General features: G+C 40.0%; 1 protein-coding gene across 2 annotated transcripts in view; it reads right to left on the bottom strand.

Annotated features, from left to right (window-relative positions):
* Positions 1-13,538, bottom strand: part of APLF (aprataxin and PNKP like factor) — an 83,912-nt gene that overhangs the window by 30,017 nt on the left and 40,357 nt on the right. For both annotated transcript variants that reach the window (XM_019827312.3, XM_011281125.4), the window contains exon 6: positions 10,727-10,872. In XM_019827312.3, the coding sequence (XP_019682871.2) occupies positions 10,727-10,872 (146 nt within the window). The remainder of the gene's footprint in view (positions 1-10,726; positions 10,873-13,538) is intronic.

The raw sequence follows: 13,538 nt of genomic DNA, 5'->3' as shown, positions 1-13,538 counted from the left end.
TAGCACTGCAGAACCTTTTTAATCTGTACTTACCACCAGGAACATTAAACCTAGTCATATCCTATTAAAAACAACTTTTTAATTACTTATACATCCTGTGGAGTGGAAACATTGTCAGATAAACTTCGGTCTTGCTGGTAACCACTTCTAGGATGTGATGACAACATAACAGGTATATATGAAGGTTCACACCAATTTATAACTAAGGACTCATGTATGCTGGCCTGCCATCTGGAGAAAGCTGGTTTTAATATTACTTAATAGCCAATGGCTCAAATTTCCTGCGAAGATACTAATTAGCATGACTTCTTTGGGACTAATTACTTAAATGTTTTGATAGTCTTTTCTTTTTTAAGAAACATAGTATGTAACTTTAAAATGCAATCCAAACTGACTAAAGACCTTGCAAAAGGAACCTAGTTCTTATGTTTCTTGTATAATAATAAATAACCCATGGGAAAGGCAATTGTTTGGGTACCTCTTGGAGCTGACCCTCAGCTGGTGGCATTCATGCCACACCTGTCTATAACACACACTCTTTTCTCCCAAGCTGCTCAGTTACAACCCAATCTCCTCTCCCTCCAGTATAGGACCAACTGACAAATGCCAGGGACTAGAACTCTGGGGTGGGAATGGGGCAATCCTGCCCCACCTCCCCACTTGGCAGTTCCCCACTGGGTCAACTCACCAATTTTCTTTCTCCCCGTTTAAGTAGAAGTAGGGCAGGTTAGCAGATGTTCAATAAAATGCCAGTCTCTTATTCCTGTTGGCATCTCTAAATTCCACAATGAATTCTCTTACACTTTGGGTTTTCAAAAGAGAGAACATAACGTCTCTCTACAAACACAGCACTCCCTAAATCTTAAAATTTTCTGGCCTCTCAGTTCTGTTTGTATAAAGCCTGGGGGTTGAGTAGTGAACACTTCTCAAATCTTTCAATAAGCTTCACAAGGAAAGGCCTGGCTACCACTGCTGGGGGCTCCTTTCACACATGAGATACCTACACTTAGTACTTTTGTCCCCAGCTCTGGGCCTAAGCAGCAGCAGTTCTCAGATGATAGAGGGAAAAAAATCCCACTCAACATCCTGTCAGTCATGATAGGGAAAAAAAGGACACAACTGGGGAAGTAGTTAAATAAATTAGAATCCATTTTTACCATGAAACACCGTGCAGAGGTGGAAAATGAATAGACCTCTCTATATATGTATCTAAGGATTTTTAAATTAAAAATTAAATATATGTACACACACACACACACATATATACACATATATATTATGATTTTAGCTTTAAAAAAAAAAACCCTATATACCTATGTGTATACTTACTTGTACAAATCCAAATAAAAGGTTTAGAAGGATACAAACCAAAATATTAGTAAGGCCAAGGGGACTGAAGGATAAGGCAAATCAAGATTTTCACTTTATACTCCACATGCTCTGACATTCTATTTTTTGACAATAGCATGTATTTTTTGCCATTTAAAAAATAAAAAGCAAACCAAAGAAAATGAAATATAAGATATGAAATGTTTAACATTATTTCAACTGTCCCTACTGTTTCTTAAAATAAATCTTCACAAAGAATAAGTTTAACATGATAATTTATTCTAAAAGAAAAAGGAGTGATAAAGACACAGGTATCAATACTATGGATCAGGTGTTCTCAAATATATTTGAAGAGGCACAAAAGCTGGAATTCATAATGTTCTTTATGGAACTTCATGAAATATTGATACTCAGTAGACTTTTGGCATTCAAGAATTTAACATTCATGATTTCAATTATTTATAAATGATCCCCAAAATCCATTACATGCAGTAATTTGTAAGTTTGCTGAGACACAAATTCAACCTGTGCCAGTTACAGAGCTCAGGAGCCAGAGTCACTGAACTGGCGGGGGAGGGGATAGGAAAGATGGAAGGTACTCTGTACTCGGAAGAAGCAGAAGAAAGGCAGAGAGGTCCATGTGTTATAAGAACCCACACTGCTTATTTCTTAGATTTGATGAAAATATGAAGAATGAAATGTGGGAGGCTGAAGATTCATGATAGAGAACCCAGGTTCCCTTCGCTATAAAAATATACGCTAGAGGCCTCAGGGATCAAGGAGCATGGAGTTAGTGTAAGGTGATCTTGGACTGGGAGGTGGTTGGAATGTACTATTAAGGCTATTAAAATAGTCTTGTTAATCCAGCATGCCCTCCCTTGCCCCTAAACCACCTGAAGTTTTAATGTACCAGAAGAGACAGGATAAAGAACTTCTTACCAATTCAAGTTCATTGAGGTAATTTGCTACCCTTGGAAAGAATGTCTGTATTAAGTTGCCTTAAAAGTCCTGCATTAGTCTTATTAGCACCCACATACTAAGGATTCAAAAATCCCAGCCTCCAGAGGCACCTGGGTGGCTCAATCGGTTAAGCACCTAACTCTTTATTTCACCTCAGGTTATGATCTCACACTTCATGAGTTTGAGTGCTACATTGGGCTCTGTGCTGACAGTGCAGAGCCTGCTTGGGATTCTCTCTTTCTCTTTCTCTTTCTCTCTCTCTCTCTCTCCGCCCTCCCCTCGCCCCCCCCCTCCTCCCCTGCTCATTCTCTGTCTCAAAAAAAAAAAAAAAAAAGAAAGTTCCAATCTCCAGTCCCACATTCATTCTTGAACTTCAAACTTATACTCAACCACTAGCTAGACATTGCTTCCTCAATATCCTACATACTTTGAACTCAAAATGTCAAAACTGAAATCCTTCCCTGAATTCTGTACCCAAGATTCTGCCAACAAGACTTCTCCATCTATTCTAGCCAGAAACTTGGAAGTCTTTCACTCCTTTCCCTCACTCTGCCCAGATCCAAGCAACAAGTCCTGCAGTTTTGTTTCTTAAAGATTTCTCTAACCCAACGGCTTTGTGTCATCCTTAATGCTACTAACCTCGGTCACATTCTCTTAATTTGATCTCCTCCCTCATCCCCCTGTCTTTTATTTTGTTCTCTTTCCATCTCTCCTCTAAAGAGCTGCCAGGATTATCTTCGTGGCCAAAAACATTTCAAGGTCCTCCCTCTGCAACTGGTCCCCACTGCCAGCTCCAACCTCATCTCACATTGTTGCCCAGCTTTACACTGAGAATTCTAAGAACAACAGTTCCCGGCATACTATTTGTACCCTCTTTGCTCCTGTACCTGCTACCCATCTACTTGGATGGAGTCCTACCTCTACCTCTTCTGCACCTGGTTCATGCCTACTCCTCTTCTGTTAAGATTCAACTCAGATCACTTATGCGAGGATCCCTTCCCTAGAAGTTGGCTTAGGCAGTCCACAAGGCCCCCAGAAAAATCAATGTGGTGTCACGTTATTTCATGATTTTGAAGTATGTCCCCCATAAGACTATGAACTACTTATCAGCTCTCTTACTCACTTTTTATCCTACATTCCTTGCATATAACAGAAAGACTGCTGGTGTAATGATTATTAGAAAGGTCTTTGAAGTAAAAAATCATATTTTGATTATCAGTTTAGCCATTTCTTAACTTTTGAATATGAACAAGTTGATTTAAATTCTCAGAGTCTTGGAGCACATGAGTGGCTCAGTCAGTTGAGTGTCCAACTTCAGCTCAGGTCATGATCTCACGGTTCACGAGTTCGAGCCCCATGTTGGGCTCTGCGCTGACAGCTCAGAACCTGGAGCCTGCTTTGGATTCTGTGTCTCCATCTCTCTCTGCCCCTCCCCTGCTCACACTCAGTCTCTCTCAAAAATAAATAAAAACATTAAAAAAATACAGTAAAATAAACTCTCAGAGTTTCAGGTCTCTTGATCTGTATACTGGGGATATTATCAATCAACTTTCCAGGACTTTCTAAAAATTAAATGAAATAAGTATATCTTAATGGTGGGTCTAGCCCATAATTAGGGCTCAATAAATGCTTGTGTGTATGTGTATGTGTAAGTTGTTTTTATCAATGGCATTATCAATGCCATTATATTACCACTATTTGTTTAATGAATGCTTACTGAATAAATGAATGAATAAAAAGATGTTTCTGTGGGGCTCATCAGAGCCATGCCATAAATGGCATTATATGGCTAGTCAGAAGCAAAGGATATAGGATTCTTTGATGTACTAAACCAGTATCAAGGAGCTCTGGGGAATATAGCCTTACTTAAGAGATGGCTGCACAATAAGAGTTATATTCTTCATCTCCCCTGCTATTTTCATAAAGAAATAGGAGTAAGACTCCACAGCAGGCATCTGTATACAGAGAAATGAAATACCTAACAGCCAGCATACTCACGTCAGCAATTATTAGCACAGGGGAAGCTGCATATACATACAGAACAGGCAGTGAAACCAGAAATGGCTCTCACTGCCAAAGCCTCCACCTCCATATATTCCTATACTCTAAATGCACTGTTTCCAAGTCTGCTTCCAAATAACACAGATATAACAGAACTCTCTCCTTAGTGCTGATTTTTACCTCCTCCGTGAGACAGACTTTCATTTCAGTCTATTAGACAGCTTTCAGAGATATGCTACCACTGCCTCACCGCAAGCAGCTACTCCCTTCCCTCCCCCAACTGTCAAACCTACTCCTCTGTTGTGTTGAGAACATTTTCAATACCTTCTCCTCAATATGCTGTTAAGTCATCTGGTTCTGTTAGTTCTCTCTCCAAAATGTGTCTCCTATCCCTCACTCCTTTCTGGTCCCAATGCCACCATTCTAGCTCAGGCCTTCATTCCCTATGGCCTCCCATGGCAGATTCTTAGGAGGTTCCCACCTCCATCTTACATACCATTGCTATAGCCATCTTCCTGACCATCTTACTCTCCTTCTCAAAGTCTCTGAGGCCATACAATACAGTCCTGATTTCTATTCAGTCTGGTGTCAAGCGTCATCCTGATTTGTTCCCCAGTCTACTGCAGTGGCTTCCTCCCCTTATCCCGCCCACCCACATCCACACACACGTCCATGCAAGCATGCAGGTGACACTCCAGTGTAAATGTACACTAACGGGACACACACGCTTCCCTCCCTCCGTGCCTCTGCTCACACTGTGCCATTCACTGACGCTTCTTGCTGTCATGCCCACTTGCTAGCATGCCAGCCATCTTTCAACACCTAATACAAAATCTCCTTCAAAGAGATTAAATAAGCATCTTTCTCCTCCCCCCAAACATACACCTTCCCCCAAACAAACTATAATATAAGCAGCCAAGCCAAGGTATCTAATGTGCTCAAGACAAATGAAGATAGTTTCAAAATACCACCCCACCCCCCCAACCAGCTTTCAAGAATAAACAACCTATTTTTGGTAATGCCTTAAAGACTTTATTGAATACTTGGACCTTTTGATATTCTGGATGACTTTTTAAAAAATTCTTTCTGAATAACCCTGACTGCAGTCTTCAAGTTGGCAGGAAAAATGATACATCCAAAGTACCAATAGGCCTACATTACACTCTATGATCAGTTGTTCAGATTCACACTTTCTGAGATAAACACTTGCCAAATTGTTGGTTTTGCCAAATAAATCACTAAAGCATCCTGATAGGGCAGAATAGCCTTTATCTTCAGGATGCTCTAAATTGGGTATTTTTGTTCTCTTTATATCTCTTTAATATCTTAGCGCCTGAATGGACTTCTGGGATGCTCAGGGTTAACTGGCGAAGACTCCCACTGTGACTTAGGAAATTGTGACCCCTGTAGCTAGACCGAGAGGTCAATATCATTCCACCTGCTGTTATCACCTATCAGTCCCAAGGCTCAAACAAGGGCATATTACTAGAAGTACTCAAAGATTTAAATGTGAAAGTTAGATTTGGGTCAGACAAATATGGTTGGGGGGGGGTGGAAATGGAGGTAAGATTACATTATCGTAAATTGTTAGCTTAATATGCCACATTCTACGATGTCTAGTCAAGCCTATCAAACAGAAAAGGAGATTCAATGTGGGATTCAATGTGGGAGCCCTAACTCAGGTTAAAAGGAATAGACAGCAGTTGGGTGGAGTACACTCAGACCTCTTGGTCTTTCTGGAACTCATGTGAAACAGCAGTCAGTAGAGCAAGGTGCAGACTGAGGAGTCTGGCTCTAGGCCAAAACTCTATATGTGATCTTTCAAGTGCAAGTTTAGACAATCACAAGGCTTTGACTGGCAGGCCTCATGGGGGAAGCTGCCCTCCCCACATCAGACATGGTACACAGCCAGTATGCTACAGTTTCCTGGAAGGAGCTGTAAGCAAGGACTCAAGCCGTGCCGGACCAGCCATACTTATGGGACATTCCTTGCCCAGGTGCCTCCATCCAGAGGTCTCTTTGGAGAGGTGTGTGGGGGAAGGGGGTGATTGGCTAAGGCCCTTCTCTGGGATCTCCACTGAGATCTCCCTATGGGGGGCCTTGGCTGAGGCACAGGCACTTTTCTCTACTTTGACTCTGTACCTTTCCACTCCTAGCTCTTCCTCTTCTTCCTGCTGGTCTAGAAAGAGGCAGAAGCCTCTGGTTCAGGGCTCCTCAGCAGTTAGAAGATTCTTCATACCTTCTTCTACCTGACCCTTGCCAAGTGCCATTCCTTGGGACAAAATGGAACACTGGGAAGCTGACAACTCATTTCCCCCTTTGCTTGCATCGTCGCACTAAGTGAAGAAAGGCTTGAGTCACTTTCAGTTCGGCTCTTTGTCCTAATTGACCACCTTGACACCTGACTGCTCAATAGAGGCCAAGTCAAAACAAGAGAATCCCCTCTAGATACACTGAAATTCTGAAAGCCCTTTCTTCCTCACATCTGCTCTTTCACCTTATGGTATAACCCAAGTGTTCCCAACTGTTCCAAATCTCATTTGTTAGGCTGATCTCGACCAACTTAAAAACTACCAGTTTTCCTCCTCTCTGAATTTATCCAGATCTAACTATAGTATCCCCCCCGCAAAAAAAATACAATGCCTAGTATTTATTTCTTTCTCAACCCCCTTTCCTCCATCTGTCTGATAATGAGTGCATATATGACTCAGAAAGGGGTAATTAAACTACTTCATCTCCCCAACCACTATGAAGGGCCTAAGTGGAGATTTCATGATCCAAGTCCCTAGAACTTAACACAGAAGAAACCACAGAGAAACTCTCATTTTTCCTCTGAACAACTAGACGACATGAGCCTGGAGCTACCAGTGACCATGTCGTACTCCAGGTGAAACAAGCCTGCTGACAACAGTGAAGAACGATTCAAGAGGTAAAGATGGGAAAACCACAGACCAACATGATTGTGATCAAGCCCCTTGTCCCAGCTGGTCTTTATGATCCATAGTTCTTGGTATTTTCCTTTCCATTCTGGAAACTGAGTTATTCCTCATCTTTGTGTGACAGTCATCAAAGATGACTGCCAACAATTCCTTCCATCCTTTTATCCATTAAGCAGAGGAGTCCTTATCCCCTCCCCTTGAATCTAGGCTGGTGGTAACTTGCTCTGACCAAAATAACGCAGCAGAAATGACACTGCACCAGTTCCAAATGTAGGCCTTAAGAGAAGGATGCTTCTACTTTCACTCCCTTGGAAACCAGCCGTCAGGTAAAGATGCTCAGCCTAGATTACTTAATCATTAAGTGGAGAAAGGGAGGCCCAGCCAGCAGCCAGTCATTCAGTCAACCATTGTGGAAGCACTATTCATGCAAGTAGAGCCATTTTGGATGTTCCAGCCGCTGCTAAGTTCCCAGCCGAAAGCAGCCCAGCTCAACACCAAAAAGGTGTCACAAAAGAATTGCCTAGTTGAGCCCAGCCAACCCACAGAATTATCAGAAATAATAAAACACTGTTAAGTCACTAAATATTAGGGTAGCTTGCTTACCAGGAGCAGACAATTAACACGCTTTATAATACTATTTGCTTAAGTTGTTTCAGTTAGGCTTCCTTCTGTTTTTTTGTAACACAGCCCTAATTAGATTATGTAAATCATGTAGATTATTTCTTTAACGTTAGTAGATTCAAGCACCCTCATGTTCACTCCCAAATTGGACAATTACATAACCCGTAAGGAGCTGCAGAAAGATGTAAGAGAATTAATGAGAAATATGGACAATCTCAGAGCAATTATCTTCATGACCAGACATTGAGTCACAAAGCCTGTAGACAGTCTAATTTGTGTGGTAGAGAAATCCATTATACCCCAAATGGAAAGACTTACATTTGAGTCCCGAGATCTCTAGCAATATGACCTTGGTCCACAGTTTCCTCTAAGGTGTTGAATGATGGTACATCAGTAGCTCTCACCTTTCAGTGCCATTAAAATTGTGGGAGTTTATTTACAATAATACTGTTGCACAGGCCCTGCAGATCAACTGAATCAGAATCTCAGGAATAGGGCCCAAGAGGGTGAAGGTGATTTCTGCCCCTTCTTTCCACTTCCTTTCTTACCAATTCTCCCCAAGAGAATGTGATTCTTTCTAAGTAAATTGACCTACGTCTACTCTATAGTCCTGGCCAAACCGTTCTTAGTCTCTTGTAACTGGTAATCTCCTGCCATTAGACTAACTAGGTAGGCCCAGCCTCTTGTTTTCTCTCACTTTTAACTTTTTCCCTCCCCTGCTCCACGCTATAGAAACCCCTTAGGATCAGCTGCCAACCAGTGTTAAAACTGAAACTGGACAGGGACAGAGCATGGAGTTTGGAAAGGCTCTGCTTGGCTCTTTAATCTAAGTCACTTTTTCTGGCCCCACTTTACCAGAGAGCCCTGCGTAAAGTGTTATGAAAAGGTTATGGAAAATTGAGGCTTATTTCTCCTGTACTAGGGGAGATGAAGCTCCCTCAGAAACCCTAAGGAAGGAGAAGTAATGCTCCGGCATTCCTGGGACCTGGCTCCCCAGCAACAATTAACACGCCTTATGATGCCACCTGCTTAAGTTGTTTCAGGTAGGCTTCGTTCTGTTTATAACAGAGCCCTAATTAGATTATGTGAATTAGGTAGATTATTTCTTTAAAGTTAGATTCAAGCACCCTCATGTTCACTCCCAAAATGGACAATTATATAACCTGTAAGGAGCTGCAGGAAGATGTAAGAACTAATGAGAAATACGGACAATTTCAGAGCAATTATCTTCATGACCAGACATTATTAGAGTCACAAAACTCACAGACAGTCTAATTTGTGTGTCTTCAAAATCTCACAAATACCTCAAATATCTCGGATCTGTTTACTGCTCGCTACTCTCTGCAATCTATCAATTAAGAAAGTGGTCTTAAGTTTTACTTGTAATTACCAAGCTTGGGTAATGGGTTGGGATAAACATAGCAAAATATGCATACTACAAATTTTCTTCTGAAAAAAGTAATTTTTCTTCTTGGAAACAAAAGGCAGTCACATTAATATGTTCAGAGAATAGAGCATATTAGGGCTCAAAGTAAACAAGTTTTATCTTAATAGCTTTTTATGGTCAATACATGTGAGTTAGAAAACATTTTGTTTTCATTTATTAAACCTCACTCCATAAGTAAGCAAAGGAGTTGAGCCCATGGGGATTAGACCTCACTTCCCTAGCTGGAAGAAAGGATCCAGTGAGAAGCCAGATCTTTTCTAATGGGAGAGGAGGCAGGAGTGAGGTGAGTACTATAAAAGGCCTGACCCTCTGGAAGACCTGATTGCATTTCAATCATCCCAGCATACACTATTCTAAAACCAATCCTACTCCTTTGGCTCCTGCTAAGACTAAAAAGATGGACACCCACAGGGCTTAGCCACAGAACTACAGATCACGAGAACTGTTACCTAAAGCCACCCTTTTCTGAAGAGGAAAAATACCTGAACTTTCTGCCTTGCTCGCTCACTCATGCTTTCTCTCTTTCTCTAATTCTCTCATTTTAAATGCATCCAATAATAGGTCCCATTTTCATTAAGTACCCAGTGTTAAAGAATGCTTAAGTCAGCCAAACCATTATAATGAGTTAGCAAAAACTGAAAGAGGAAAGAGAAGGTTTCTAAATATTGTAAATTAGCCCAGAAATAATCCTGCAACAGACTATTAAGAACTAGCCTATCAGTTGTTCATCACAGGTATGAAGAAAAAAGTGGCTACATATGCAGTCTGAGGATGACCAATGAAATAGAAGAAACCGGGTTTTCAGAATGGAGGTGCCAATTACAACCAGAGTCTAGTGGTCTCCACTTTCTTTCCAGTCTGAAAATTTCTAAATTAAATAGATATGTTTTCTACAAAGCAAGTACAAATTTAGTTTTGGTAAGCCAAAAAAAATCTGGGCTAGTTTTTATCTTCATAAACTCAGTAATAAATAGCAGTTTGGGTTTTTCCTTGCTGCATACAACATATAATTAATTCTTACCTAGAACACTTGATAAAGAAAACAAATGATCAAATAAATTCTTTTAAAGATTTTATTTTTAAGTAATTTCTACACCCATATTGGGGCTCAAACCTACAACGCCATGATCAAGAGTCACACACTCTAGGGGCACCTGGGTGGCTCAGTCAGTTAAGCATCCGACTTCGGCTCAGGTCATGATCTCGGTTCATGACTTCGAGCCCTACGTCACGATCTGTGCTGACAGCTCAGAGCCTGGAGCCTGCTTTGGACTATGACTCCCTATCTCTCTGCCCCTCCCCCGTTCACCATCTGTCTCTGTCTCTCAAAAAATAAACAAATGTTTTAAAATTTTTTTAAAAAAGAGTCACACATTCTACCAAATGAGACAGCAAGGCGCCCCAAATAATAAATTTTTTAAAAAATCACCTTGGATGAAATGATAGACTCTTCCTGATCAGCATTTTTGCACTTTTTCCCTGTGTCTTGCTCTGCTGATGTATTTTTTGAACTTCCTGATGAATTTAATCGCTTTCTGCAGATTCCTTCTTTTCCACTTCCCTGGATTATATTACCTTAAACATATACAGAAGGAAAAAGAAAAAATTATCTTTTATCTTCAAATGTCAATCAGAAAGAAAGAAAGAAAGAAAGAAAGAAAGAAAGGAAGGAAGGAAGAAAGAGGATAAAAGGGCAATTAAAAGTAAAAGTCCATTTATATTAATGCCAACTTGAAAACACTTATTTGCAAACCTCAAAAAAGTATTAAGCAGCACTTTGGCCAGGAGCTCCAGCCCTGGAGACAGTCAGACCAAGATGCTAATATGAACAGGTGCTATCCTTGAACTGTTTCACCTTGCCTCTCTGAACGCTGGTTTTATCACCCCAAAAAAGGGAATTATAATAATAACTCATAGAGTTACTACGAGTAAATGAGGTTTGATATATAAACTATGTATCACAGTACTTGAGATGTGTTAAATATTTATTTTTTATTTTAGCATTGAATTTCCTAACAGAAAATTTAACATATAGTCAGCCAATGAATTTTACATATAATTATTGAGCCCCTAACATCTACAGTGAGAAATTAAACTTAATAACACATTAAGAACCCAAAATTACCCAAAAGGGAGAGTGACCTCTACAAACTTCACCAATATAGAAAATAAGTCTCAATAACAATGGACACTGTATCCCATATAATACTTAGTCAAGGTGCAACATATTTGGCAAACCTAAGTCGGTATCATATTTTGTTATAATAAATCCATGAGCCCTCTAATCAGAAAAAATAAAAAATCTGCTCTTTTTAAGAGGACAATCTTCATGCTTAATTATCTGTCTCCCCTACACTCAAACGGCAACTTCATGAGGGCAGGAACTTTATGTGCTTTGTTCACTGTTGCCTCCTTTTGTCTCCAGCACCTAGAAATGTGCCTAGCATAAAACTGGTGCTTGGTGAATGTTTGACTAAATGAATTGTGAACATAAACAGAATTGGCAACAATCACCAAACTAAAAGGCAACCGACAAAATGGGAGAAGGTATTTGCGAACGACATATCAGATAAAGGGTTAGTATCTAAAATCTATTAAGAACTTATCAAACTCAGCACCCAAAAAACAATCCAGTGAAGAAATGGGCAAAAGACATGAATAGACACTTCTCCAAAGAAGACATCCAGATGGCCAACCGACACATGAAAACATGCTCAACATCACTCACGATCAGGAAAATACAAATCAAAACCACAATGAGATACCATCTTACACCTGTCAGAACGGCTAACATTAACAACTCAAGCAACAACAGATGTTGGTGAGGATGCAGAGAAAGAGGATCCCTTTTGCACTGCTGGTGGCAATGCAAGCTGGTGCAGCCACTCTGGAAAACAGTATGGAGGTTCCTCAAAAAATTAAAAATAGAACTACCATACAACCCAGAAATTGCACTACTAGGTATTTATCCAAGGGATACAGGGATGCTGTTTTGAAGGGGCACATGCACCCCAATGTTTACAGCAGCACTATCAACAATAGCCGAAGTATGGAAAGACCCCGAATGCCCATTGACGGATGAATGGATAAAGAAGATGTGGTATATATATACAACGGAGTATTACTTGGCAATCAAAAAGAATGAAGTCTTGCCATTTGCAACTACGTGGATGGAACTAGAGGGTATTATGCTACGGGAAATTAGTCAGAGAAAGACCAGTATCATATGACTTCACTCATATGAGGACTTTAAGAGACAAAACAGATGAACATAAGGAAAGGGAAGCAAAAATAATATAAAAACAGGGAGGGGGACAAAACATAAGAGACTCTTAAATATGGAGAACACACAGAGGGTTACTGGGGGGTGGTGGGGGGGGGGGATGGGCTAAATGGGTAAGGGGCATTAAGGAATCTATTCCTGAAATCATTGTTGCACTATAAGCTAACTAAGTTGGATGTAAATTAAAAAAATAAAAAAAATAAAAAAAAAAAAGAATAATGATATGGGAACATAACTGCAAATGTAGTGAACATAGACTATGAGGTAATGATTTTTCAGTCAGTGTGGCATAACAATTTTATGTTCATGATGACATTAGTTAGGAAGCTAGGAATCCACTGTTCCCACTGGAAGACATGTGAAGCAAAAATGTCACCTTTCTTCAGCAGTCCCCCTCTAAGTGTATTAGTCAATGTTCCATTCATGCAGTTATTCTCAGCTTCAAATCACTGTTTCTAGAAATAGGCAGGTTTAGGCACACTCTTCAAGGTGATAACACGTTTTTTTGTTGTTGTTGTTTTTTTTTTGCTTTTTTTTTTTTTAATGCACACATATCTTTAAGCATTTCAGTCTCTGGGATTTAAAAAATAAAGTATTTTGCTCTCCATTTCCACAACTAAAGTGTCTTCACTTCAACACCTGTTCAGTTTTCTTTGTAACAAATCTGTGAATGTGTGTCTATGCTACTACAAAATTGTACTCACCATGTGATTGATACATTTTAATAAATTATTTTCTGAGAATTAAAAGAAAAAAAAAAGACAGAATTGACCCAAAGGTTCCCTTGAGAGCCTGAAGAGAGGTTTTGTAACGCAATCCACAGTGACTATTCTAATGTTCTAAAGCACGGTTTAGCAAATTTTTCTACAAAAAGCCAGACATAAATATTTTAAGTTCCATTGGCCATATAGTGTCTGTCACAACTACCAGCCTCTGCCTTTAGAATGCAAATCAGCCA

Source organism: Felis catus, chromosome A3 (genome assembly GCF_018350175.1).
Source record: "Felis catus isolate Fca126 chromosome A3, F.catus_Fca126_mat1.0, whole genome shotgun sequence".
Lineage (NCBI taxonomy): Eukaryota > Metazoa > Chordata > Mammalia > Carnivora > Felidae > Felis > Felis catus.
Note: the sequence above shows the minus strand (reverse complement) of the source record. Positions and strands in the feature narration are given on the sequence as shown.